This window comes from Pristis pectinata, chromosome 8 (assembly GCF_009764475.1).
Source record: "Pristis pectinata isolate sPriPec2 chromosome 8, sPriPec2.1.pri, whole genome shotgun sequence".
NCBI lineage: Eukaryota > Metazoa > Chordata > Chondrichthyes > Rhinopristiformes > Pristidae > Pristis > Pristis pectinata.
In genome coordinates, this window is record NC_067412.1 from 40,779,570 (window position 1) to 40,807,321 (window position 27,752).

General features: G+C 44.3%; 1 protein-coding gene across 6 annotated transcripts in view; it reads right to left on the minus strand.

Moving 5' to 3' along the window:
- LOC127573864 (transcription factor MafK-like) overlaps positions 1-27,752 on the minus strand; it is a 106,930-nt gene that overhangs the window by 63,985 nt on the left and 15,193 nt on the right. For 2 of the 6 annotated variants that reach the window (XM_052022411.1, XM_052022413.1), the window contains exon 3: positions 17,763-26,435. In XM_052022411.1, the coding sequence (XP_051878371.1) occupies positions 26,046-26,435 (390 nt within the window). In that variant the 3' untranslated portion in view covers positions 17,763-26,045. Of the gene's footprint in view, positions 1-13,644; positions 14,735-17,762; positions 26,436-27,752 lie in introns of those variants that run through there. The other 4 variants (XM_052022409.1, XM_052022408.1, XM_052022410.1 and 1 more) reach the window with 4 other exon arrangements.

Below are 27,752 nucleotides of genomic sequence, written 5' to 3' on the forward strand. Positions count from 1 at the left end.
AAGTAGTAGTGGGGAACAGAGAAATGGCAGAGGAGCTAAATAAGTACTTTGTGTTAGTCTTCATAGTGGAAGACACCAGTAATATGCCAGAAATTCAAGAGACTCAGGGGACAGAGGTGAGTCCAGTGGCCATCACTAAGGAGAAGGTGCTGAGGAAGCTTAAATGCCTGAAGGTGGATAAGTCACCTGAACCTCAGAGTTCTGAAAGAGGTAGCTGAAGAGATTGTGGAGGTATTAGTAGTGATCTATCAAGAATCACTGGAGTCAGGGAAAGTCCTAGAGGACTGCAAAAGTCACATGAGGCTGCTAAACAAGAGCCCATGGTGCTAGAGACAAGGTACGAACATGGATAGAAGATTGGCTGACTGGCAAAAATCAAAGAGTGGGGATAAAGGGATCTTTTTCAGGATGGCTGCTGGCGACTCGTGGATTTCCACAGGGGTTAGTGTTGGGACAGCAACTTCTCACTTTATGTATTAATGATCTGGATGAAGGAACTGATAGCATTGTGGTCAAGTTTGCAAACGATACAAAGATAGGTGGAGGAATGGGTAGTGTTGCAGAGACGGAGTCTGCAGAAACACTTGGACAGGTTGGGAGAGTGGACAAAAGTGGCAGATGGAATACAGAGTAGGGAAGTGTGGGGTTATGCACTTTGGTAGAAAGAATAAAGGTGTAGTCTATTTTCCAAAGGGGGAGGAATTTCAGAAATTGGCGGTGCAAAGGGACTTGGGAGTCCTTTTTCAGGATTCCTTCAAGGTTAACTTGAAGGTTAAGTCAGTAGTAAAGAAGGCAAATGCAATGTTAGCATACATTTCAAGAGGACAAGAATATAAAAGCAAGGATGTACTGCTGAGGCTTTATAAGGTATTGGTCAGACTGCATTTGGAATGTTGTGAGCAATTTTAGGTCCTGTATCTAAGGAAGGATGTGCTGGTTCTGGAGATCCTCCAAAGAAGGTTCGCAAGAATGATCCCAGGAATTAGGGAATTAGGTGCAAAGTTAAAGGACAGGACCTCCAAGGTTGTAATCTCAGGATTGCTACCCGTGCCACGTGCTAGTGAGGCTAGAAATAGGAGGATCATGCAGCTAAATACGTGGCTAAGGGGTTGGTGCAGGAGGGAGGGCTTCAGGTTTCTGGATAATTGGGCTTTGTTTCAGGGAAGGTGGGATCTGTTCCGAAGGGACAGTTTACACCTGAACTGGAAGGGGACTAACATACTTGCGGGTAGGTTTGCTAGTGCTGCTCCAGTGGGTTTAAACTAGATTTCCAGGGGGAGGGGAACCAGAGTGTTAGAGAAGAAAGTGAGGAGGAAAATGATCGTGCGAGGTCTGCAGGTATGGACAGAAATCAAAGGTTTGTACATGATAGTAATGTTCTCAGGTGCATCTATTTCAATGCAAGGAGTATTATAGGTAAGGCGGATGGGCTTAGGGCGTGGATTGGCACGTGGGATTACGATGTTATTGCTATTAGTGAGACATGGTTGCAGGAGGGGCAGAACTGGCAGCTTAATGTTCTGGGCTTCCGTTGTTTCAGACGTGATAGAGGGGGAGGGATGAAAGGGGAAGGAGTGGCATTACTGGTCAGGGAACAGATCACGGCTGTGCGTAGACAGGACAACCTGGAGGGCTCGTCTACAGAGGCCATATGGGTGGAGAGGAGGAATAGGAACGGTGTGGCCACACTAATAGGGTTGTATTATAGACCGCCCAATAGTCAGAGGGAATTGGAGGAACAAATCTGTAGTGAAATAGCAGACCAATGTAAGAAACAAAGTTGTAATAGTAGGGGATTTTAACTTTCCACATTGACTGGGACTCCCACACTGCAAAAGGGTTGGATGGCTTGGAATTTGTCAAATGTGTTCAGGAAAGTTTTCTAAATCAATATATAGAGGTACCAACAAGAGAGAATGCAATACCTGATCTCCTATTAAGGAACCAGACAGGTCAGGTAACAGAAGTATGTGTAGGTGAGCATTTTGGGTCCAGTGACCATAATGCAATTAGTTTCAAGATAATTATGGATAAGGACAGATCTGGTCCTCGAGTGGAGGTTCTAAATTGGAGAAAGGCCAATTTTGTGGAAATGAGAAAGGATCTAGGTAGGGTGGATTGGGATAAGTTATTTTCTGGCAAGGATGTGCTCAGTAAATGGAAAGCCTTCAAAGATGAAATTTTGAGAGTGCAGAGTTTGTATGTCCCTGTCAGGATTAAAGGCAAGGGTAACAAGCATAGGGAACTATGGTTTTCAAGGGATATTGGTGAGCTGGTTAAGAAAAAGAGAGAGGTGTATAGCAGGTATAGGCAACTAGGAACATATGAGGTACTTGAAGAGTATAGGAAATGTAAGAAAATACTAAAAAAGGAAATCAGGAAGGCAAAAAGAAGCCATGAGGCTGCTTTGGCAGATAATGTGAAGGTAAACCCAAAGGGTTTCTACAGGTATATTAAGAGCAAAAGGATAGTAAGAGACAGAATTGGTCCCCTAGAAGATCAGAGTGGTCATATAAGTGTGGAGCCTCAGGAGATGGTGGAGGTCTTAAACAGTTTTTTTGCATCAGTATTTACTGAGGAAACTGGCAGCGTGGACATGGAAGGAAGGGAAACAAGCACTAGTGTCATGGAACATACAGAGATTAAAAAGGAGGTACTTGATGCTTTACAGCGAATAAAGGTAAATAAATCCGCAGGGCCTGACAAGATATTTCCTCAGACCTTGAGAGAAACTAGTGTAGAAATTGCGGGGGCCCTGGCAGATATATTTAAAATGTCCTTAGCCACGGGTGCGGTGCCAGAGGACTGGAGGATAGCTCATGTTGTTCCATTGTTTAAGAAAGGCTCGAAGAATAAACCAGGTAATTACAGGCCAGTGAGCCTGACATCAGTAGTGGGTAAATTATTGGAAGGTGTTCTGAGAGATAGGACAGCCAAAGGTTGATTAAGGATAGTCAGCATGGCTCTGTGCGTGGTAGATCGTGTTTAACGAATCTTGTGGAGTTTTTTGAGGAGGTCACTAAGAAAGTAGATGAAGGTAAGGCTGTGGATGTTGTCTACATGGACTTTAGTAAGGCCTTTGACAAGGTCCCACATGGGAGATTAGTTCAGAAGGTTCAGTCAATGGGTATCCATGGAAAGGTTGTAAACTGAATTTGAAATTGGCTGAGTGGGAGAAGACAGAGAAGGTGGATGGTTGTTTCTCAAATTGGAGGCCTGTGACTAGTGGTGTGCCTCAGGGACCTGTGTTGGGGCCATTGTTGTTTGTTGTATATATCAATGACCTAGATGATAATGTGGTAAATTGGATTAGTAAATTTGCGGATGACACTAAGATTGGAGGTGTAGTGGACAGCGAGGAAGGCTTTCAAAGCTTGCAGAGGGATCTGGACCAAATGGAAAAATGGTCCAGAAAATGGCAGATGGAATTTAATGCAGACAAGTGTGAGGTGTTGCATTTTGGAAGGACAAATCAAGGGAGGACATACACAGTAAATGGTAGGGCACTGAGGAGTGCGGAGGAACAAAGGGATCTGAGAGTTCAGATACATAATTCCCTGAAAGTAGAGTCACAGGTAGACAGGGTTGTAAAAAAGGCTTTTGAATCCTGGCATTTATAAATCAAAGTATTGAGTATAGGCGTTGGAATGTTTTGGTAAGGTTGTATAAGTCATTGGTGAGACCAAATTTAGAATATTGTGTGCAGTTCTGGTCGCTGAACTACAGGAAGGATGTCAGTAAGATTGAAAGAGTGCAGAGGAGATTTACAAGAGTGTTGCCGGGTCTTCAGGAGTTGAGTTACAGGGAAAGACTGAGCATGTTAGGACTTTATTCCTTGGAGCGGAGAAGAATGAGGGGAGATATGATAGAGGTTTACAAAATGATGAAGGGCATAGACAGAGTTAGTGCAAGTAGGCTCTTTCCACCTAGATTAGGGGAGATAAGTACGAGAGGACATGGCTTTAGGGTGAAAGGGGAAAGGTTTAGGGGGAACATTAGAGGGAACTTCTTCACTCAAAGAGTGGTGGGAGTGTGGAATGGGCTATCATCTGATGTGGTAAATGCGGGCTCGCTCTTAACTTTTAAGAGTAAATTGGATAGATACATGGACGAGAGAGGTCTGGAGGGGTATGGGCTGGGGGCAGGTAGATGGGACTGGCAGAATAATGTTTCGGCACAGACTAGAAGGGCCGAATGGCCTGTTTTTCTGTGCTGTAGTTTTCTATGGTTCTATGGAATGAAAGGCTTAACTTATGAGGAGCGTTTGATGTCTCTGGACCTGTACTTGATGTTCAGAAGGATGAGAGGAGATACCATTGAAACCTACTGGATACTGAAAGGTCTGGATAGACTAGATGTGGAGCAGATGTTTCCATTTGTAGTAGAGTCTAGGATCCAAGGGCACAGCCTCAGAATAAAGGGATGACCCTTTAAAACTGAGATGAGGAGGAATTTCTTCAGCCAGGGGGTGGTGAATTGGTGGAATTCATTGCCACAGAGGGCTGTGAAGGCCAAGTCATCGGGTGTATTTAAGGCAGAGATTGATAGGTTCTTGATTGGTAAGGGGGGGTTCAGGGTAATAGGGAGAATGGGATTGAAAAAAAATCAGCCATGATTGAATGGTGAAGCAGACAAGATGGGCCAAATGGCCTAATTCTGCTCCTGTATCTTGTGATCACAAAAACTGGCCCTTCGGCCTAACTCGTCCCTACCGACCAAGTTGCGTACACGAGCTAGTCTCATTTACCTGCATTATGGCCATATCCCTCTCAACCCTTCCTATCCATGAACCTGCCCAAATGTCTTTTAAGCATTGCGAATGTACCCACCTCTACCACTTCCTCTGGCAGCTCGATCCATATACCCAACACCCTCTGTGTGAAAATCTTTCCCCTCTCACCTGAAACCTATACCCTCTAGTTTTATTTGGGGGACAAAGATTGTGAACATTCACCTTATCTATGCCCCTCATGATTCTATGAACCTCTATAAGGTCATCCCTCAGCTTCCTTCACTCCAGGAAAAAAAGCCCCAGCCTATCCATTCTCTCCTCATAACTCATGCTCTCCAGTCCCAGTAACATGAATAGAAATTAACTAAATAGAAATTAATTCTGCTTGATTGCTGCAGTGATTATTCTCTGATGTCCCTCATAATCTGTGGCTCCCAGTGGGTAATAACTAAATGAAAATCAGCCATGATTGAATGGCGAAGCAGACGAGATGGGCCAAATGGCCTAATTCTGCTCCTGTATCTTGTGATCACAAAAACTAGCCCTTCGGCCCAACTCGTCCCTACCGACCAAGTAGCGTACACGAGCTAGTCTCATTTACCTGCATTATGCCCATATCCCTCTCAAAAACTTTTGTTTCTTTGATTATGACACCGATCCACCGATTCACCACCCTCTGGCTGAAGAAATTCCTCCTCATCTCAGTTTTAAAGGGTTATCCCTTTATTCTGAGGCTGTGCCCTCGGATCCTAGCCTCTACTACAAACGGAAACATCCTCTCCACATCTAGTCTATCCAGACCTTTCAGTATCCAGTAGGTTTCAATGATATCTCCTCTCATCCTTCTGAACATCAAGTACAGGTCCAGAGACATCAAACGCTCCTCATAAGTTAAGCCTTTCATTCCTGGGATCATTCTTGCGAACCTTCTTTGGAGGATCTCCAGGACCAGCACATCCTTCCTTAGATATAGGACCTAAAATTGCTCACAACATTCCAAATGCAGTCTGACCAATACCTTATACATCCTTGCTTTTATATTCTTGTCCTCTTGAAATGTATGCTAACATTGCATTTGCCTTCTTTACTACTGACTTAACCTTCAAGTTAACCTTGAAGGAGTCCTGAAAAAGGACTCCTGAAAAAGGATAGGAAGGTATTGCTGATCAAATCAAGAATATCTAGTCTGTTAAACAAGATTTGCTCTGTCGAGAAATGATCAAGGCAACCCAGGAGAACAGAATCCAATGGTTAAATTCAGGGGGCAGAGTTATAAAACTGCCATATTGTCAGAGATTTGTCCTTGTCCCAGGGGCTTGTGGGTTTCTGGAACAGGTTGGCAGCTCATGGTGGACATCAATTGGCAAAGTACCTTTGAGCAAAAGATGGTCCTGTTTCTGGCTGTGTGGATATTACATTGGACAAGAGATAGGTGACTAGCAGTACCAGAGTTATCTCCCAGAGTGGTTACCATTACCCAGTAGAGTCAGAAAGGAACTTGCCCAATATTCCCCAGTACTTCACATCCACTTGCCCGGGTTACCATCTGACTAGTCAAGTCTCTCGGGAAACACCACATCGGGATGTCATGTGAGCAGTTAGTCTTTCCCTATCCAACACTGGTGGATATCCATCTCAGAGGCACACTCTGCAACAAAGTGTACACAATTTAATGTACTTTATAGTGCTCATACCTCCTCTTTAAACAGAAACCATGGATAGCAGAGGTTTAGAGGGCTATAGGCCAAACGTGGGCAGATGGGACTAGCTTGCTGGGCAACACAGTGGGTCGACATGGACAAGTTAGGCCTGTTTCCATGCTGTAAGACTCTGTTATTTGGAATTCCTGGAGCTAAGCAAATAGTCAATATTTTGAAGTGCAGCCACTGCTGTAATATAGAAAATGTGCACATAGGTAATCTGCACAAAGCAAGATCCCACAAAGAACAATGTATTCATGAAACTTAAGATAGACCAGGAACTTAGCCAACAAGTCCACAATAGATCTAATCTCGGTACAGGTTGATAAGGCTGTATCATTGCTTCGACACTACTATCAATCATTCTTGTTGTAATGCTGCACCTGACCTACAACAAGCTTCCTATTGGAGTGGAACTAAATCTATAGGACTAATGGGAAAATGTTCAACTATAACACCGCTATTCCTGAACCAAGGTCACCCCACCCTCAGTAAATTGAGCTGCAGTGTACAGGTGAAGTTTGCGTTTGAGCATGTTCAGAGTCCAAGCTGCAAGTCATTATTGACTCGTTCACTGAAGCACACAAAAGGATGGACCTTACACTCAACATCCGTAAAACAAAGGGCCTCTACCGACTGCCTCCACCATACATTACTCTCGAACAACAAAGGTTTCCTGGTGTGACCCTTGAAATTATGGACCACTCCCATGTCTTGGGAGCCACCTTTCAACAAAGGCAGATGTCGATGATGAAATTCGTCACTGTCTTCAACATGCCAGCACAGCCTTTGGTTGACCAAGGAAGAAAATGTTGAAGCTAAAGACCTCAAACCTAGCACAAAACTTACACTCTACTGGACAGCAGTGACATCTACCTTGATCTACAACAGGCTGCGGTTGATCTACAACCAGCACTGCCTCTACAAGAACAAGAGAACCAAGGGTCCTCTCCAAGATCAATATCCAGAACACTAATTATGCTCAGTCAGCTGTAATGGGCAAGCCACCTTGTACACATGCCTGACAACAGACTCTATGGATGTTCTATTCTAGGCTCTGTCACTGGAAGTGATTAACAGTGGACAGAGGAAAGGATTGAAGAATATGTTCAGCACCTCCCTGAAAATTGCAACATTCCCAATGATTCTTGGGAATCCCTGGCCCTTGACTGCTCAAAATGGGGAAGGAACATTCAGATTGGCACTGAGAACCTTTAATCCATGCATCAGGACCACATGGAAATCCAGTGTAAACAGCAGAAGGAGTGCAACACATCCCAAACTATCTAGCACCTCCTGCCCCAGCTCTGGAGAGTCTGTGATTCCCACTTTGGCCTCGTCTGTCACCTCAGAACCTGGGTAGAAGTAAGTCATCCTTAATCACAAGGGACTGCCTAAGAGGGAGTGTTGCTAAGGGTAGTTCGGTGTAAATACTGGCAAGGACACCCAGGAGAACTTCACTCCACCATTCTTTGAAATAATGCAAAGGGATGTTGATACCAAGCTGAGAGGTGAGCTTCAGCCAAAAGGTATGCATGATGACATAGTCCTTTAGCTTGCTTCAGTTGTAATGTCAATTGTGTTACAAAATACAAAGGTAGCCCCATATTAGACTGAGATTGCTTGGGTTTATCCCAACCAACCTGAGCATTAAATCCCCACCCTTGCCTTTTGCTTAAGTTCCATACAGCCCATCCAACTTACCTTCCTCCTCCCCAATTCCTCACTGTGTAGGAATTAAGTCGCTTCTCTCCATCTTCTATTTAACCTTTCACACACCTGTTCTTAATTCTGTCAACTCACTTCAGACATCCCTATCATCTGCCTTTGTACTCCTAAAATCTATGTATACAATACTTTCGCCTTCATCCATGATAATCTGGTTACTTCTTTACCTAATTTTTTAGAATATCTAATGGTGACTATCTAATGGTGGCTTTCACTTACATAGTCGGGTCAGATGATTAAGAGTCATATGTCGGTCGAATGAAACAGTCTGAGTAAACACTTACCAAGTGGTTGGGTAGTGGAATCATTTTGAGAATAGGCACAAGACAGCAAAAATCAGTCTCAAACAGAAACCAAAACAGTGTCATTAAAGTTCCCTTTCAGATATACAAACCATACTCACTGTGTTTCCAGTACTACACTTCACATCACAACCCTATAAATAAACCATCTGCAGACCCCAGTTTTCTGCAAGCTGATCACCTGACAGAGCCTAGCAACAGTCAGGCTGCTCTGCATGTTGTAGGGAAATTTTCATCCCACTCATTGACTTTGATCAGCAGGAGAGTATTTCACACTATTGGGGTTTGGATGGTGGAAAGAAATATGGAGCCAAGGCAGGTGAATGGACTTGAGATGTATATCAATCATCAGGGTCCAAATGAAGGGTCTCAACCTGAAATGTCAACTGCACAGATTCCCTCCACAGATGCTGCCTGACCTGCTGAGTTCCTCCCGCATCTTGTGTGTTGCTCCAGATTCCAGCATCTGCAGTCTCTTGTATCTCCTGTAGATCAATCATGTTCTGATTGAATAGCAGAGTGGCTCATGGGGCTGAATGGGATTTTCCTGGCTTTAAGCTGTTAATCGGCAGGGACTAATGCTGCAAGGATTTGGCTGACAAGGAAAGCAGTGGGGATGGTACAGTGGATGTCAAGGGCCAAGGGACAAGTTTCCCCTGGCCTAACCTACCTCAGTGAAAGAGGACTGATATTCAGATAGATCCAGAAAAAAATCAAAAAATGGGGAGACGTCTTTGGTTGAATTTTCTTTCCTCCTTCTTTGCTTAAAGGGGCCGGTGTGAATACTTAGCAGTTATTTGGGACTTCCCGCATTTGTCCCTTGGTCCCCAGACATCAATGGTGAGCATAGTAATCACACAAGCATTGGGATTGCCAGACAATGAAAGCACAAGATCTATGTCATTCACTTTCCTCTATCCTGCTGGTCAGGTGATACAACGATGATGCAGTTGTTCACAAACCATTGTGACGAATCTCCATCAATTAGTTTGCGACGGACCCAGGCATGAAGCAAGGAAACCCGATGGTGGACAGCTTTGGAATTATAGGATTTGAGTCGGGCTTTTCCCCACTCTTGTCTTCTCTTCCCACACTATGAGCCTCTGAAATACTTACCCTCCTCCAATTCTACTCCGTTGTGGCATGTAGTTTCCATCACCCCCCACTGCCAGAGTACATTCAGTTGTTAAAGCCCTCTGAGTTCTAGAATCCATTCCCTCAGCCTCTCCATCTCTAAATATCCACTTCAAGGCATTCCTTCAAACCCACCTCTTTGACCAAGTTGTTTGACAGCTTCCTTGCTCTGTCAGTGACTCAGTGACAGTGGGTGTTTGCTAACAATCCTGTGAAGCACCTTTTTGGCAATTTGCCATGTTAAAAGGTCCAAGGCGAAACTCACCACACTTCACCCTGACCTGCTCCCTTCCTATTCCAGTAACATGACTGACCAGCAGGAATCAATAAATAATCAGAGCAGACACCTGAGCTCATTCCTCCCAGCCCAGTCCATAGGAGTGGACACCGTGAACCAGAGTACAGTGAGCGGCACACTCACCGAGTGAGAAAGTTGTGGATTTACAACCCACTCCAAGACTTGATCCAACTCCCTACACAGTACATAAAAGATCCCAGGTCACTACTTCAAGGTGAGATCTCCAGGTGCCCAGTCTTTATCCCTCAGCCAACATCAATAAAAGAAGTAATCTGAGGATTATCACGCTGATTTGGGACACTTAGTGTGCTAACTGGCTGCCCATGTCTTGCACTACAACAGCAACCACACTCTGAAGCTGGGAAGTGCTTTAGGGAGTCCTTGGGCCAGAAGGATTCAGAGTCTCTCCTGTTCGTGGGAAGTGAAGAACAGTCCCGAGGACCACTGGGCAGTGGGTTCCCAACCTTAGCACATACACTACACAGCAAATAAAAGCCACAGCAACACTGCAGAAGAGAACTTTAACAATAACTCCACAAAGAAAAGGCACCATGGCACAATCAGCCATGACTATGTTGGTTTCCATCTGCTGGAATACATTGGAACAGCTTAACTTGTCCTCTCCCCTCTCCTTTCTTGTCATGCAAACTGCCCTGTGCATAATTTATGCCAAAATCCTCCCAGAAACTCACAAGGATACAGTCTGTATTGCATTCACTGGGAGCTTCAGTCCTGCTCCTTGTTCTGTTTCACTCTTTACTGGCACCAACTGACTGGACAGGAGGCCTCTCTTGGGTATATGTGGCCCTGCTGCAGTCAGGGTCAGCTATTACCTACCAGTTCAGGCATCACTGCAAGTGTCTGCACTTCGTGACACACAATGCAGTTTAAACGCACGGATTAACTCCTGTCAAGTTTCTGTGTATGTTATTACACACTGAGTCCCCCACATAAAATATTTATTTATTAGTCACATGTACTGTACATTGAAACGCACAGTGAAATACGTCTTTTTTTTTGCATTACTGAGAATGTGCTGGGGGCAGCCCGCAAGTGACGCTACTCTTCCGGTATCAACATAGCATGCCCACAGCTCCTAATCTGTATGTCTTTGGAATGTGGAAGGAAACCGGAGCACCCAGAGGAAACCCATGCAGACACGGGGAGAACATACAAACTCCTTTCAGACAGCGGTGAGAATTGAACCCAGGTCGCAGGCGCTGTAATAGCGTTACGCTAACCGTTACACTACCGTGCCGCCAATGTAAAAGAGTAAAAAAAAATGGCACAGAAAACTTATTCAAAGGCATCAAGCAGAGTGGGAGAGTCCAGGACAAATGGCAACGTCTTAGTTTGAACTAGGAGCAAAATCAGAAAATAGCTTCCTCCTCCAGAGGTTGCAGATATTGTATTGTACAGCACAGAAAAGGCCCTTTGGCCCACCATATCCATGCCAATCTGGAAATCTCCCCCAAGGAGGTGTAGATATCAGGTCAATTATACCATGTTTGTAGCTCAGACTGGCCATTCAACCCAATGAACTATGCTGGTGATTATGCTCCACATGAGCCTACCCCCAAGTCTCTTCACCTAATCCCACTAACACTTTGCAGAGGGGATCCAATGGGTGTTAGTACGAAAAGGGTGAAGTCCATGTTTGATGCAAATCTATTCCTTTCAGCCTCCTTTACCAGCTTCCCTATTAATGTATCTCTGTTGTTCTCCTCGGCACCTCCAAATAGCAGGAAGTTCCCCATTCACTGCTCTTGGAGTGAAATTTCCCCAAATTCCTTATTGGATTCATTAGTGACCAACATATTTATAGCCTGGGGATGCCACCCCACTGGACAGCATCTTCTCCAGATCTCCCCAATCAACTGCTGCATATGGGTAAAGACTTCTACCAAGCCATCACATAGTCATAGAGCGATACAGCACAGAAACAGGCCCATCGGCCCAACTCGTCCATGCCGCCCAAGGTGCCCACCTAAGCTAGTCTCATTTTCACGCGTTTGGCCCATATCACTCTAAACTTTTCCTATCCATGTACTTATCCAAATGTCTTTTAAATATTGTTATTGTACCTGCCTCAACCACTTCCTCTGACAGCTCGTTCCATATATGCACCATCCTCTGCATGAAGAAGTTGCCCCTCAGGTCCCTTTTAAATCTTTCTCCTCTCACCTTAAACCTATGTCCTCTAGTTGTTGATTCCCTTTCCCTGGGAAAATGATCATGTGCATTCACCCTATCCAGCTAGCCCCTAATGATTTTATACACCTCTGTAAGGTCAGCTCTACATTCCAAGAAATAAAGTCCTAGCCTAACGAATATCTCCCTATAACTCAGTCCCTCGAGTTCTGGCAACATTCTCATAAATCTTCTTTCAACTCTTTCCAGTTCAATAACATCTTTCCTATAACAGGGACACCAAAACTGTACACATCCTCTGGCCTTTTTTCTGTGGAAAAGAGCCCTAGACTAATCAGTCATTCATGATAGAACCTCTTAGTTCTGCTAATCTAATCTTTTCCCCTACTATCCTGATAATCCTTTAAAAGACCAGATCTGTTGAAACTTTCAAGATTGAGATCAATAGAATTTTGATCGATAACAGGATCATGGGAAACAGAACGAAGGTGGCTAAATGGTGTTGAGGGACAGATCAGCCATGATCTGATTGAACTTTGCATCAGACAGGAGAAACCAAATGGCCCAGCCGTGGACAAGGATGAAGAGGGATGGTGTACTCTCAGTTGGAAAGGGTGCCGATTTTAACTTTGGTTACGACTGTTTCAATGGGGGTTACAAGTTTAGAAATATTACTTGATTTAGGGGGGTGGTAAGAAAGTTGAACATAGATTTGGCAGAAGGCAATATAAGGTGAGCAGCAGGTTGGTATTGGTTTATTATTTAGTATTGGTTTATTATTGTCACTTGTACCAAGGTACAGTGAAAAGCTTGTCTTACAAACCGATCCTACAGGTCAATTCATTACACAGTGCAGTTACATTGAGTTAGTACAGAGTGCATTGAAGTAGCACAGGTAAAAACAATAACAGTACAGAGTAAAGTGTCACAACTACAGAGAATAACAGCTTGGAGATGAGCTATGGGTAAATCTATAAATACATGCGACCAAGTGTAATTATTTTGTGAGTAAGAAGCTCTGATGACGCTGTCTTTGAAAAAAAAGAGGTGAGGGAGAACTACCCAAAGAAAGGGAAACCTTCACAATGTTAATTAGCTAGAAAAGGAAGTGGGTTAATGATACCAGAAAGGGTTAATGAAGGGGACGTGATGTCTGAGTTTGTCGGGGAAAGGGAGCATTTAGTTCAAATAGAAATGTCACTTCTCAACGTGTAGCAGTCTGGGGAAGGGGCCAGGCCGAGGGGTCTTAGGCAGGGGATGGGCCAGGGCCAGGGCCAGCGGCAGGTCCGAGGCCGAGTCCGGAGGTGGTTGGAGGACCGGAGCCGGGCCGGCGATGGGTCTGGGGCCCTCCGCCGCCCGTTAATGTGCCCGTGTTTCCCCGGAGCTCAGCCGCTCCTCCGCCCAGGCCTTCCTCACGGAGCTGCTCAGCGTCAGCTGGAGGGAGGGGCGAAGAGCCGGGCCCCGGCAATATTTTGCGGGGCCGAGTTCAATCCCCGGCGTGGGGGCGGAGCGAACCCCGGACCCTGTCAGGACCCCTCTTGCAATGGGAGCCGCTGGATCTTTACCCGAGGGGATGGGGCTCCGGGCTAAAGGTCTCACCTGAAGGGCAGCGTCTGCAAGCCGACACTCCCCGCACCCCCGGAGAGCGAGTCGAACTGCCGACCTCCGGACCCAGGCAGTGTGCGGACCAGGGCACTTAGTGCAGAGAGCAGGGCTTTGCTACCTGACAAGTGGAGATGGTTGCAACAAATTAGCGACACGTTTCTAACAAAATGCTTTATTTGTAGCATACAAATTTCAAGCAGCCGTGTCTACAGCAATAAATTATCACAGAAAACTTCTTCAGCGTGTTGTATTTACAAGATCTGCAGTTCATATTCAAAGTTATAAAATCCAAACAAAAATCCAGTTAAAGTCAAAATTAAAATATTTAGATGTGAAATGTAAATTACTGATAGGGTAAGGCAGCTGAATAATAAAATGCTAGACTAGTACGTCATGTGTTTGTGCATAGTCCTGGGCTCACTCGCCTACACTGGATTACAAAAACTGTTACAATTTTTGGATATTTATGTTTGTTTTTACACTTCTCCACATTTCCCCTCTCTAATTTCATCCAATTCTATAACCCCTTCCTTTATCCCACATCCCCTGCTAAAAATGTTATCTGTAGGCTACCAATACTATTTGTTAACAACCCCGAATTTAATCACTCTATTGGCAGCTGTGCCTTCAGCTGTCAAGGCTCTAACCTTTTGGAATTCCCTTCCCTTTCTAATTCTCATCATTGTTCATTCTAATCCTACTTCTTTGACTCGGGTTTAGATCCTGTTTAGGTACATTTCAAAATAAAATTCCTCTATAAAAATGCAAACTGCATTTGAAGTTAGTACTTTGGTTTGTCGTTTGTTGCAGAGAAGACTGGTACTGAATGCTGAGTCAGATGCAACATGAAGCAAACAGTCAAACCTCAGCAATTATCCAAGGTTCCATGACCATCCAAAGACAGAAACATCAGGATTCTCTCTGCACAGCAGAGACACAAGGTATGTGTAAGATATGTGTAACCTAGTCTTTCATAAAAATTGATCCTTGGGATGTGGGAGTTGAGTTGGTCCAGTGTTAATGTTCCTAGTTGCCTTGATGTGATGAGCCTTCTTGCATCATTGCTCTCCACTTGTTTCCTACTTTCCATTAGTACTTAATTGACTGTAAAACACTTTGAGATTACACATGGTGGTGAAAGGTACTCCATAAATATAAATCTTTGTATCCAATATAAGATATCTTTATTAGTCACATGTACATCAAAACACACAGTGAAACACATCTTTTGTGTAGAGTATTCTGGGGGCAGCCTGCAAGTGTCGCCACGCTTCCGGCGCCAACATAGCATGCCCACAGCTTCCTAACCTGTACATCTTTGGAATGTGGGAGGAAACCAGAGCACCCGGAGGAAAGCCACGCAGACATGGGAAGAACGTACAAACTCCTTACAGACAGTGGCTGGAATTGAACCCGGGTTGCTGGTGCTGTAAAGCGTTACGCTAACTGCTATGCTACCGTGCCTGCAATGACAGACTGGCAGACCAAGGCAGTTAAACCCTCTTTAGTGGACAGTCAAGAACTAGCTGCTTTGAAGTGGCACTGGAGTCACAGGCTCAGGCCAGATAAGGTCAGCAGGTTTCCTTCTACTTCTATGAGGAATACTTTTCACCTCTCAGGTGCTTCAGACAGTGGAGTCGCAGAATCCAGAGAAGTGCATTTTACACTAAATGGTTAATGAGAAACTGTGCTGCAGAGACAGAATATCACAAACCAAACCACAGTATTACAAATACAAAAACTGGGTGGACAGGAGCAAGTAATAAGCTAGATTCTATTCAGAACAGCAATGCGTACCTTTTTAAACACCCTTTACAGAGTCTGCAAGCTGTAATTATCCCACGTGGGCAATCAGGGTGGAATCTTGTGCAGACAATGAAATAGTTGCAAACGATTCCTTCACTCAGAATTTATCTTTATCACACTATTTGTGCTGAAAGCCATATAAATTACTGCAGTTATTTTGGTTGACTTACAAAGTTTCAATGAAGAAACAAGACATTCACCACATCACTGATATAAATGGTAAATGTACTTCACCCAAGCCTCCCCCCACTTGCTTCATTTCAACATATCTTCTGTCCTCCCACAAAACATCAACTTCCTCTTGAAGAACGTGTGCTTACAACTGCTCATTTATCTGGTCACTGGGGCTCAATGCAAGATCCTTAACTACCAGGGCCACTAGATGTCGCAACAGGTCTTCCCCAGGTTATAGGGGACTGATCCTGTAAGCTGCTGGTAACCTGGGCAGTTCACAAGTCGGAAATGCGGCTGCGAACCGAGTTCCCAAGTGGCAGAACGTGCCTGCAGCCCTGCAACATCCGGCAAATCCATCCTTATGGTCTCCCAAACACTCATCTGTACATAAGTCCGGCCTTCTGTAAACTGGGGAGGACCTGTCGTGGCTTAACGTCCCCTTCAAGGTGTTTGACTAATTTACTGAATTTCTTTGAGGATATGGTTAGTAGAATAGATAAGGGAGTGCCAGTGGATGTGGCGTACTTAGATTTTCAGCGGGCCTTCGATAAGATGGTGAACGTGGTTAGGGCACATGAATTGGGGGTGATCTACTAGTGTGGATTGAAAATTAGCTAACAGAATGAAAATAAAGAGCGGGAATATACAGGTCTTTCTCGGGTTAGCAGGCTGTGACTAGTGGGAAACCACATGGATTGCTTGTTGGGCCCCGTTATTTACAATCTATATCTGTGATGTGACTAAAGAAGAAGTGTCCTGACCTGAAACATTGACTGCCTGCTTTTCTCCACAGATGCTGCCTGGCCTGCTGAGTTCCTCCAGCATCATCGTGTTTTTCATCTAGATTCCAGCATCTGCAGTCCTTTGTTTCTCTGGCTAAAGAGACCTAGTTTGCTGATGGTACAGACCTTGGTGGGATTGCAAGTAGGGAGAAGGATGTAAAGGGAGTTCAGTGGGATAGGGACAAGTGAAGTAACTGGATGAGAAATAGATAATGTGGTTGATGAAATATATGGGGAAAATGTGAGATCATCCATCAGTACACTGAACAGAAAAGCAGTTTCGGGTGCTGACAGATTGCCCTATGTTGACATTCAAAGGGACCTCAGTATCTATGTACACATCTCTGAAAGCCAAAATGCAGGTGTAGCAAGAAAATAGGAAGGCAAATTGTAAATTGATCTTTATTAGGAGAGACTTTAAGTACAGAAATAAAGTATCACTGTAATTATATAGAGCCTTGGCGAGACTGCACCTGGAGTATTACATATAGTCTTGACCTCCTTAATCTACAAGAGGATATAGTTGCCATTACAAAGTATGCAATGAAGATTCAGCAGGCTGGTTCTGAGATGGCTGGTTTGCTGCATGAGGAGAGAATTGGTAGATTAAGGTTGTATTCTCTGGAGTTTAGACAAATGAGAGGTAATCTCATTTCAAAATTCTTAATGGACTAGACAGAGTGGATATAGGAAGAGTGTTTCCCCAAGTGAAGAATTGGAACCCAGGGTCAAACTCTAAGAATAAGGGTTAGACCACTTAGGACCGAGCTGAGGAGAAATTTCTTCACACAGTATCTTTGGAATTCTCTATCCCAAAGGGCTATAGCTCAGTCATCGAATTCATGCAAAACAGAGTTTTGGTAGATTTTTGCATTTTAAGGGAATCAAGGAATTATGGGGACACACAAGAGATTCTGCAGATGCTGGAATCTGGAGCAACACACACAAAATGCTGGAGGAACTCAGCAGGTCAGACAGCATCTATGGAGAGAAACAAACAGTCGACATTTTGGGTTGAGACCCTTCATCAGGACTGGAAAGGAAGAGGGCAGAAGCCAGAATAAGGAGGTCGGGGGAGGGCGAGAAGTACGTTCAGGCATAGGTGAGAGGGGGAAGGTAGGAGGTTGGGGGGAAGGTAGGAGGTTGGGGATGGGGTGGGGGTGGGTAAGGGGCAGATGCAAGAAGTTGAGAGGAGATATGTAGAAGAGGCAAAGGGCTGAAGGAGGAGGAATCTGGTAGGAGAGGGTAGTGGACCATGGAATAAAGGGAAGGTGGGGAATAGATATACATGTCATGAGGAGGGGGGGAAGGGGGGAAAGGGAGGAGGGGGGAAAGGGAGGAGGGGGGAAAGGGAGGAGGGGGGAAAGGGAGGAGGGGGGAAAGGGAGGAGGGGGGAAAGGGAGGAGGGGGGAAAGGGAGGAGGGGGGAAAGGGAGGAGGGGGGAAAGGGAGGAGGGGGGAAAGGGAGGAGGGGGGAAAGGGAGGAGGGGGGGGGCCACAGGAGTGGGGGAAGGTTTACCAGAAGTTAGAGAAATCGATGTTGAGGCAGTCAGGTTGGAGACTACCAAGGCAAAATATGAGGTGTTACTCCTCCAACCTACATCTGGCCTCAATGTGGCAGTAGAAGAGGCCATGGATAGGCATGTCGGTGTGAGAGTGGGGTGTGGAATTGAAGTGGGTGGCCACCGGGAGATCCTTGCTTTTGTGGCAGACAGAGCGAAGGCGCTTGACGAAGTGGTCACCCAATCTGTGTCGGGTCTCGCCGATGTTATGGCGACAGTCCAGAAAAATAGAGCCAAGGTGAATGATTAGCCACAATCTTGACAAATGGCAGAGCATGTTCAAAGTGCCAGATGGCCTCCTGCTGATCCTAATTCTTATATAGGATAAGACTCAGGATGCTTTACAGTTGATGAAGCATTTTTGAAGCCTATTCACTGTAGGAAATCTAGCTACTAATTTGTGCTCATGATGTTCCCACAACAGGTCAATGCGACAATGACCTGATGATAGTTTTGGAACGGATATTTTGCTGCTCTTTTTCAAAATAATGCCACAGGATCTTTTGCACCTACCTGATAGGTTTTGTCTGAAAGACAGGACCAGTAGCAGTGCAGTTAAGTACATCTCCAGCTCTTAGTACCCAATGACTTCCTCACAATGGGGTGTTTGTATTAAAGTCCAGAGCAGGATTTGAAGCCACAACCTTCTGCCTCTGACATGCCACAACCAACAAACCTTCAGGTTCTTGTGTAAAGGGTAGCTGAGATTCCACCTTCGCCAAAGTTGCCAGACAAATGAAACAAATCACATCTTCACATCTACATCCCCAGTTAGATTCCATTAACAGAAGCAGCAGCAAGCTGCCCCCCCCCCCAACATTTTTCAGTTCAACATACACAGGAGGGGGGGGGCAGCAGGGGGAAGTATATATTTTGGGACCTCAACCCTGCATCCTTTCTCCCCTACCCAAAAATTTGTGTGTTACTGTGGCTCAACAGAAAGCACTCTCATGAGTGAGGTGGTGGGTTCAAGCCTCACTCCAGAGTCTTGAAATCAATTAGTATCCGCGGGAGTGATGAAACATTAAGCTGTTTTCCTGGATGTTATAGCTTCCACAGCACCGTTCTGTAGAAGAGAAAGGGAGTTATCCTGGACAGGATTCATACACCAGTCAAGGTTATTGAAAAAAAATCCTGACTCACTCTTTGCTGGAATTTGTTGGTGAAAAGTGCCGATTATATTTTCTACATCACGATCTTGAGTATGTTGCAGAAAACTTTACTGATTGTAAAGCACTTTGGGATGAGTTCCAGAAAAATGCAAGTGTAATTTGCTGTTCCATTGGGAAGTAGGACTTTGACCATAACCCCCACCTTTGTTTCTTGTCTATGGTGGCAATGTGTCTAAACAGAACAGTCATACAACAAACGGCGATGAACCCAACTCATCCAAGACTCAGGAGTGTAGATTAGTCCCAATTTTAGCCTGTTTCTGATTATTTCACTTTTTTTTATGCAACCACATAATGTGATAAGTTCGATAGCCCTGAGAAACTGCCCTCAGACTGCAATGCCAGATGAACAGATTACAAAAATTGCTTTAGCCCTGGCCTGGAGGAGTGCCAACAGCCGTGATGATCCCTCTCGTTGCCTTTTGTCTGGCTAGGTCAGGCTGCTGCTGCATACAAGAGGGTGGTGCCCAAAGCCAAGCTGGTTAAGCACAGAGGTGCTTAAGGTCACCCTCCAAACCATCTGTAAACTCCTCCACAGAAAGATAAGGATGGCAAGGTTCGGGAGCCTTGAACGACAAGAGATATTGTTTAGTCAAAAAGGAAGCATATATAACGTTTAGGAAGCTGAAACTGAATAAGGCCCTTCAGTAACATAAAGCAAGCAGGAAAGAACATAAGCAAGGAATTAAGAGGGCTAAAGGGAGCTATGAAATATCCTTGGTGAATAGGATTAAGGAGAATCCCAAGGTATTTTATATGTATATCAGGAGCAAGCAGATGGCTAGGGAAAGTGCAGGTCTGCTCAAGGATAAAGGAATTTACGCATGCAGTCAGAGGAAGTGGGGAAGTTCCTCAATGAGCACTTTATATTGGTATTTACCAGGGAGAAGGACATGGATAATGGTGAGATCGGAGAAGGGTACGTTGATATTCTAGGCACGTTGATATTAAGAAAGAGATGTTGTCTTGAAAAACAATAAGGTGGATAAGTCCCCAGGGCCTGATGGAATCCATCCCAGAATACTGAGGGAGGCAAGGAAGGAGACTGCTGGAGTCTTAAGGGAGATGTTTGTATTCTCTTTAGCCATAAGGTGAGGTCCTAGAAGACTAAAGAATAACCAGTGTTATTCCTTTGTTTAAGAAGGGCAACAGGGATAATGCAGGAAATTATAGGCTGGGGATCTTTACGTTAATGTTAGGGAAATTATTGAAGATTCTTTGGGACAGGATTTACTTGCATTCGGAAAAGCATGGACTTATTAGGGATAGTCAGCAGGGTTTGTGCAGGGAGGTTACGCCTCACAAATTTGATTGATTTTTTTTGAGGTGACAAAGATGATTGAAGAGGGTAGGGCAGTGGATATTGTCTAATGAACTTTAGTAAAGAATTTGACAATTGATAATTGGTGACCAATTACAACTGGGTCCATTGTTTTAAGGATGTATACTAAAATTCCTGCAAAACAATTAGCAGATGCTATTGTGATTAATAACCGCAGGAAAGGTTTTAATAACTACCACTTCTGATTGTTACCAGAATATCGTGCTTTTAAACAATTTATTGATTCGTGTTAGGAGAAATCGTAAGGACTCTGTGGTTGCTCTTAAAAATCGATCTTGTAGGAGTAATCAAGGACTTCACTGATACAGTCTTAGATGTTGTCTACACGGACTTCAGTAAAGAATTTGACAATTAATAATATTGATAGTTGGTGACCAATCACAATTAGGTTCATTATTTTAAGGATGTATATTAAAATTTACTGATACATTCTTTGAGCTTTACTCAGACTTGTCTGTGGTGATTGTGGATAGGAGACGGAATGCTGCTCCCATTCACATTAAGAGGGGGATCAAACTGTTTATTTTATTTAATTGCATGACGGATATTTTATTTAATTGCATGACGGATATTTTATTTCAGTATTTTAGAGGAGAAAGGAAGTGGTTTCCATCTCAGTGAATACAACATCTGACACTCGACCTATGCCTTCGCTGGTGATATGGCTGCGGTTAGTGATTCTCATAAAGGCATGGGTCACAACCTCAAAATTGTAGAAAGATTTTGTCCAAAGACATGACTACCGGTCAACATTAAAAAGATTGCTCTTTTTTTTAAAATGTGACCTCAAAGTACAAGATCTTTATTTATAAGAATATTCCGAGATGGTAGATTAATGATAGATTTAGGGTTTATTGATCCTGGGTCTCACAAGAAGTATTTAGGTGCTGGGATTGACCCATGGTCTCGGGGTTTTAGTGAGGGCCCCATTGGAAAGTTGACTAAGTGGTCATCTAATTTTGGGATGGCCAGGTTGAAACCTATCCAAAAGGTACAGATTATTAATATTTTTATGATATCTTAATTAAATTATACATTGATTTTGAACAGAATACCTCAATGCTTATGAATGAGGTCATTAAGGAATCAGTTAAGAAGTCTTTTACATTTACCCTCAAGTGTGAATAATGGTCTCTTGTATTCAAGGCATGCAATGGGGGTCTGGGTTTTCGTATATTGCTGACCCAGATCCCCACTGTGATTAATAGGAAGTTGGAGGGTTTTAGCAGGGTGAGAGATTCTCTCATTCCTGTGTTATTTATATTTGTTTGGATCAATCTTAATGCAAAGATTAGGAGGTATTGAGATCTTAAGTTTCTTAATTTTAGTGATGGAGATACTTCAATTTGGTTTACAAACAACTTAGGTACTGGTGATAGTAATATGGGAACAAGTTGGTCCCACGTGGTAGGCTGGTCCAGAAGCTTATGTGAATTAGTAAATGGGATACAAAATTGGCTTGGTCATAGAAGGTAGAGGTGGAGGGGTGTTTTTCTGGCTGGAGGTCTGTGACTAGTGCTGTTCTGCAAGGATCAGTGCTGGGACCTCTGTTGGTTATAATATACACAGTGTACTGCTGCATTATGGCAGTTCAGGTAACTTAAATTCACCCTTACAGAATTCACAAATCACAACCAAAATTTGAGATGCACAATAAAAATTCATTCTTACAGAACTTATGCAAAAAAACACACACACAAACATGTACAGAGAACTGAACTAGTTTACCAAGGACAAAGGTCGCAGGTTGTTGGTTCACAGCAGTAAGCCACTTAAGGGATTTGCATTGTAAACTAACGAGGCAATCTCTTCTATCAATACCTGTACAAAGATATTTTATCAAACAACGTAACATCCATTTCTAGCTAATTAAAACAACAATCCTTTCTCTTTTGCCTACAATGCAATCAGAATTCCCTTGCCTGTACACAGGGTGCCCAAGGGGGCATTACTTTTGTGGGAAAAACTTCCCATGGGAACGCATCTTCACTTATAACACAGGATTCAATGGGGGAGAAAAGGGATTGGAGTTACAGAAAGTCATGATACGGATGGTTTTCTAGGAACGCAACCCTTCCATAACATGGGAGTATGCTGATCTGGATGAAAACATAGGTAGTCTGATAATTAAGTTTGCAGACGACATGAAAATTGGTCGAGTTGTGGACAGTGAGGAAGGTTGCAAAGGATACTGCAGGATATAGATCTGTTGGAAATTTGGGCGATGAAATGGCAGATGAACTTTAATCTGGCAAGTGTGAGGTGGTGCAGTTTGGGAGGTCAAATCTAAGAGGAAAGTATACAGTAAATGGCAGGACCCTTAGGAGCATTGATGTACAGAGGGATCTACAGGGTGCAAGTCCATAGCTCCTTGAAAATGGCAAGACAAGTTGATAGGGTGGTAAGGGCGGCGTATAGCATGTTTGCATTCATTGGTCGGGGCACTGAATATAAAAGTTGGTAAGTCATGTTGCAGCTGTATTGAACTTTGGATGGGCCACATTTGGAGTTTTATGGTCACCACATTATAGGAAGGATGTGGAGGCTTTGGAGATGGCGCAGAAGAGATTCACCAGGATGTTGCCTGAATTAGAGGGTATTAGCTATAAGGAGAGACTGGACTAATTTGGATTGTTTTCTCTGGAGCGTTGGAGGCTGAGGGGCGACCTAGTAGAAGTATATAAAATTATGAGAGGCATAAACAGGGTAAGTAGTCAGAGTCTTTTTTCCAGGGTTGAAATGTGAAATACTAGAGGGAAAAGATTTAGGGCAAGAGGGGGAAAGTTTAAAAGAGATGTGCAAGTGTTTTTTTTACACACAGAGACTGGTAGGCGCCTGGAACGCACTGCCAGGGGAGGTGGTAGCAGCATACACAATAGCAACACTTAAGAAGAATTTAGACACACACATGAACAGGCAGGGAATAGAGGGAATGCAGACCATGTTCAGGCAGATGGGATTAGTTAGATTGGCATCATGGTCGGCACAGACATAGTGGGCCAAAGGGTCTGTTCCTGTGCTGTACTGTTCTAATGTTCAGTGAAGTCAGGAGCTTTCTGCCAGCTGCCCTACACTTTCTGGGGAAGCTCTGTGTAGGAACACCAGGATTGACAAAGGCACTTGGAGGCAGGCACTAAAGAAATATACAATGATTATTTGATCTTTACATGCAATATGACGTGATTTCCTTTATAATTGTGGTTTGGAATGTGCATTTTAAAGGCAATCAGATCATATTACATGTAAAGGTCAAATAATCATTGTAGGTCACTGTGAATAACAGAGTGAAGAGGAGGTGTGAGGTGATAGGGCATTGTTTAGGAATGGGTAATTGGGGTAGTGTTTATTGGTAGCACACTGGCAGAGTCCAGCCATAAATAGCAGTCTATGTTGCTTCCTGTAGCAAGTCCCAAGCCTTCATGATGCCCATCACACATCAGATTAACATGATTCTCAACACCCATTCTGAAGAGTACAGTGGGGCTCCTGTGTAGTGGTCCAACCAGTCTGCCCTGTCAGTTTGTGTTGCCCACTGGTACAGGACAGTGGTTCAACACAAGTACAGGCAATAGCATCCTATATCATGGGAAGCCAACTGTCCTTGTCAGCACAACTCTTCACTTGGTAAGAAAGAGAATGAAATGCAACAGCTATCTTTGAATAGGTGGCCCCAGGGATGACCCATGCAGTGATGGACAGCAAATATCTATTGCTGCAGTAGGATCTTCACCTTGACGACATGGGCCGAGGTTAGTATGGCAGATTTCGGACAGGATGTCCCTCCTGTAACGCAAACGATGCCTACATATCCCTCGCTGAGATTCAGATCAAAAGTTACTCCCCAAATATCCTGGGTGGACATAGCCTGCCGCCGAGCACTGTTCACCCCTCCTCTTCCCCCTGCTTGATCTCCCACATGCTGTGTTCAGTAGGCAATCCCTCCCTGCAAGTGCACCATGACTGGGAGAGCCTGGTTTTTGCAATGGCTTGAAATTGAGATAGTCTCTCAGCAGTTCAGAAATTTAAGAGAACTCATAAAAGTAGCAAATGCTTCATTGTGTTGTAGCAGGGGCCAGGAGGAATAAACCAGCAACCAAGCTAAAATTAGTTGATGAACCCTTTAAATGGCACAGGGTTAGCTGAAGCATTGAGCTTTAAAACATCAACACTGGGGTCAAATCAACATTGTGTGCTGGGTGAAATCATAATCCACCTGCTGTGTGAACTACTAGCAGACTTTAGTCTCCTTCATCAATAATTGGTGCAACTCCTGCCACTTTGGTTGCTATTTTGGAACCCACACGGCACCTGTAACTCCCAAATCACGCCACAGAACTGAATTTTCACCTTAGTTTTGCATAACCTTGCTAATATTAGAAATTGTTTGCAACTCAGGAATCACAAGAAAAGGAAGGACTTTAATTCTTTACCTTTTGAAAACTAATTCAAAACAGCAAGATTCCATCATCAACTGGAAAGGCCACATGGACAGAAGTTTTGGGAGCGGTAATATAGGGCGATTTCTCAAATATCCCTTTGCTCCTCACTCCACATTACACCACTCATACCCCACACAACATTGGATATATTTGAGCAACAAACAAAATGCTGGAGGAACCCAATGGATCAGGCTGCATCTTTGCAACACTGCCTGATCGGCTGAGTTCCTCCAGCATTTTGCTTGTTGCTCCAGATTCCAGCATCTGCTGTCTCTGGGTCACCATTGGACATATTGATTCTGAAAGCTAGCTCTCAGAATCAGACCTTTGTGCAGGAACAGCCTCTCTTGGTCTGCAACTCTCACTCATCCTCGGGCTTGGAGACATTTAGGCCACAAAGCATTTACACAAATTTCAACTGCAAACAAGTTTGTGAAGGAGGACTGCAGAACTAAATAAAAATATATATTTTGTACAGCTTACAAGAGACACAATATTTGATAATTATACAAACTCCTCTCAGAGTCTCCTAATGTTTCACTTGTGAAAGCCCCAGGACAGAAACCACAGGTGCTTAAAAGCTATCAACATTCAGTAGTCCTGATATTTGTTGAGAATGGCGGGTCTTCCAGAACTTCAGATTTTCAGATGGCAATGTGAACAGCTTGAGCCCGACAATTGGCCAAGTTGAGCTATAGCAGGGAAGCTAGTCCATCCGATCCATCTCCAGACTCAGCATACTGATTCCACAGATGAAGATCTTCCCCCCTGAACTCAGGAAAACCAACTCCAAAATCAATGCTGCTCATTTTCAATCATGAGTCAGATTCCTGGCCTTGTATGTGGGCACTTACCAACCACTGCACAAGAGAGTTATTGTTTGGCGTCTCTAGGTTTTTGAGGGTAGAGGGGTTTTAGAAGAGAGGCTCCTGTTGAGCAACAGCATTTCACTTCTGGATGTGATCTCAAGAACTGTGTCACTTAAGAGGCTTGCCTTAAATCGGAACAAGAATAGACCTTTCAAGCCTGTCCATTCTATTATTTCAAGACTGCCATGTGTACCTTAATTCCATTTACCTGCTCCGGCTCTTTAATTCAACGTCCTCGTCCGAGAAGGGCCTAAGAGTCAGATGATTTGACGATGGTGATGACACTGGTGGGCGGTAGGGTGGGGGTCTTGGCCATGGTGCGAGCATACTTCTGGAGGGCCTCGTACTTGGAGCGCAAGCCATCGAGTTCCACTCTCATGTTGGCGTTCTCCTGGGCCAGTTTGGCCACCTCTTGCTGGAGATCGGTCCTCTGTCGCTGCAGCTCCTCCTTCTGCGTCACGCGCTTGACCCGACAGCTGGCTGCGTAACCCCGGTTCTTCAGTGTCCGCCGCCGCTGCTTCAGCTGGACAATCTCCTCCTTACTCAGGCCTCGCAGGTGCTGGTTCAGCTCTCGGACTGTCATGGAGACCAACTCCTGGTCGCTGAGGGTCGGGACATTCTCTCCGGCCTCCTTCTTAACCTATTACCAGAAAATACTTTCAGGTCTCTTGTCTTTCTTGGCCTTGGTCCCTCGACTTGCTTCCCCACCAGCACCACTCGTCACTGCCCCCCCTCACCGCACCCCTCCCACCAGTGGCCGCCAACCTCCCGCCACTTACTTCTCAAAGACACGGAGTCCACCACATCACTCTGAGCCTCCATAACTTTTAAAATGTTCCAGTCTAACATCTCCCGAACCCACAAACTCTACCGTATTAAAGAACAAAAACAAAAAGCACATGAGAATACAATGACATATCCACCCTTGACATATCCATCTCTGGTTCTTCATTAAAGCTGGGTCTAAATCTTAATACTGCCATCCCAACCACACTGAGGGAGTACGCTCCAGAGAGGGACACGGGAGACTGCAGATACTGGAATCTGGAGCAACACACAAAGTGCTGGAGGAACTCAGCGGGTCAGGCAGCATCTTCAGAGGAAAATGGACAGTCAATGTTTCGGATCAAACTGTTTTGGTGATGAAGGGTCTCAACCCGAAACTTCGGCTGTCCATTTCCCTCCATAGAGGCTACCTGACCCGCTGAGTTGCTCCAGTGCTTTGTGTGTTTGACCGCAAGGCCAATTTGGGATGGGCCTAGGTGGTGATGCACCACCTTGAAACACTGCCATTCACTTGAATGGTACTGTTGGGTATGGAGTTCTGTTCCAGTCACAGCAAATAAATGAATATATTCCCAGGTCAGGATCCTGCATTATTGAGAGTAACTGGTGATCCCTTGCACCTACTGCTCATCCTTCTAGGTGCCAGAGTTTGTGGATTTGGGTACATGAGAACATACTAACCACAAACAGGAGTAGGATGCTCAGACCTGATCTTCCATCTAATAAGATCACAGCTGATCTTTTCCTGTAGCTTTGCATGTACATAGAACAGAGAACACTACAGCACAGTACAGGCCCTTTGGCTCACAATGTTGTGCCGACATTTTATCCTGCTCTAAGATCTATCTAACCCTTCCCTCCCACATAGCCCCCTATTTTTCTATTATTCATGTGTCTATCTAAGAGTCTCTTAAATATCCCTAATGTATTTGCCCCCACAACCTCTACCAGCAGTGCGTTCCACACACCCACCACTCTCTGTGTAAAAAAACTTACCCCTGACATCCCCCTTATACCTTCCTCCAATCACTTAAAATTATGTCCCCTCATGTTAGCCATTGTCACATGTATATTGTTCGCATGTATATTGAGATCAGAGCTGTACACAACATTTCATAGAGTCCTCCTTAATTGGAACAAGACATCCCTACACTTGCACTCAAATCCTCTT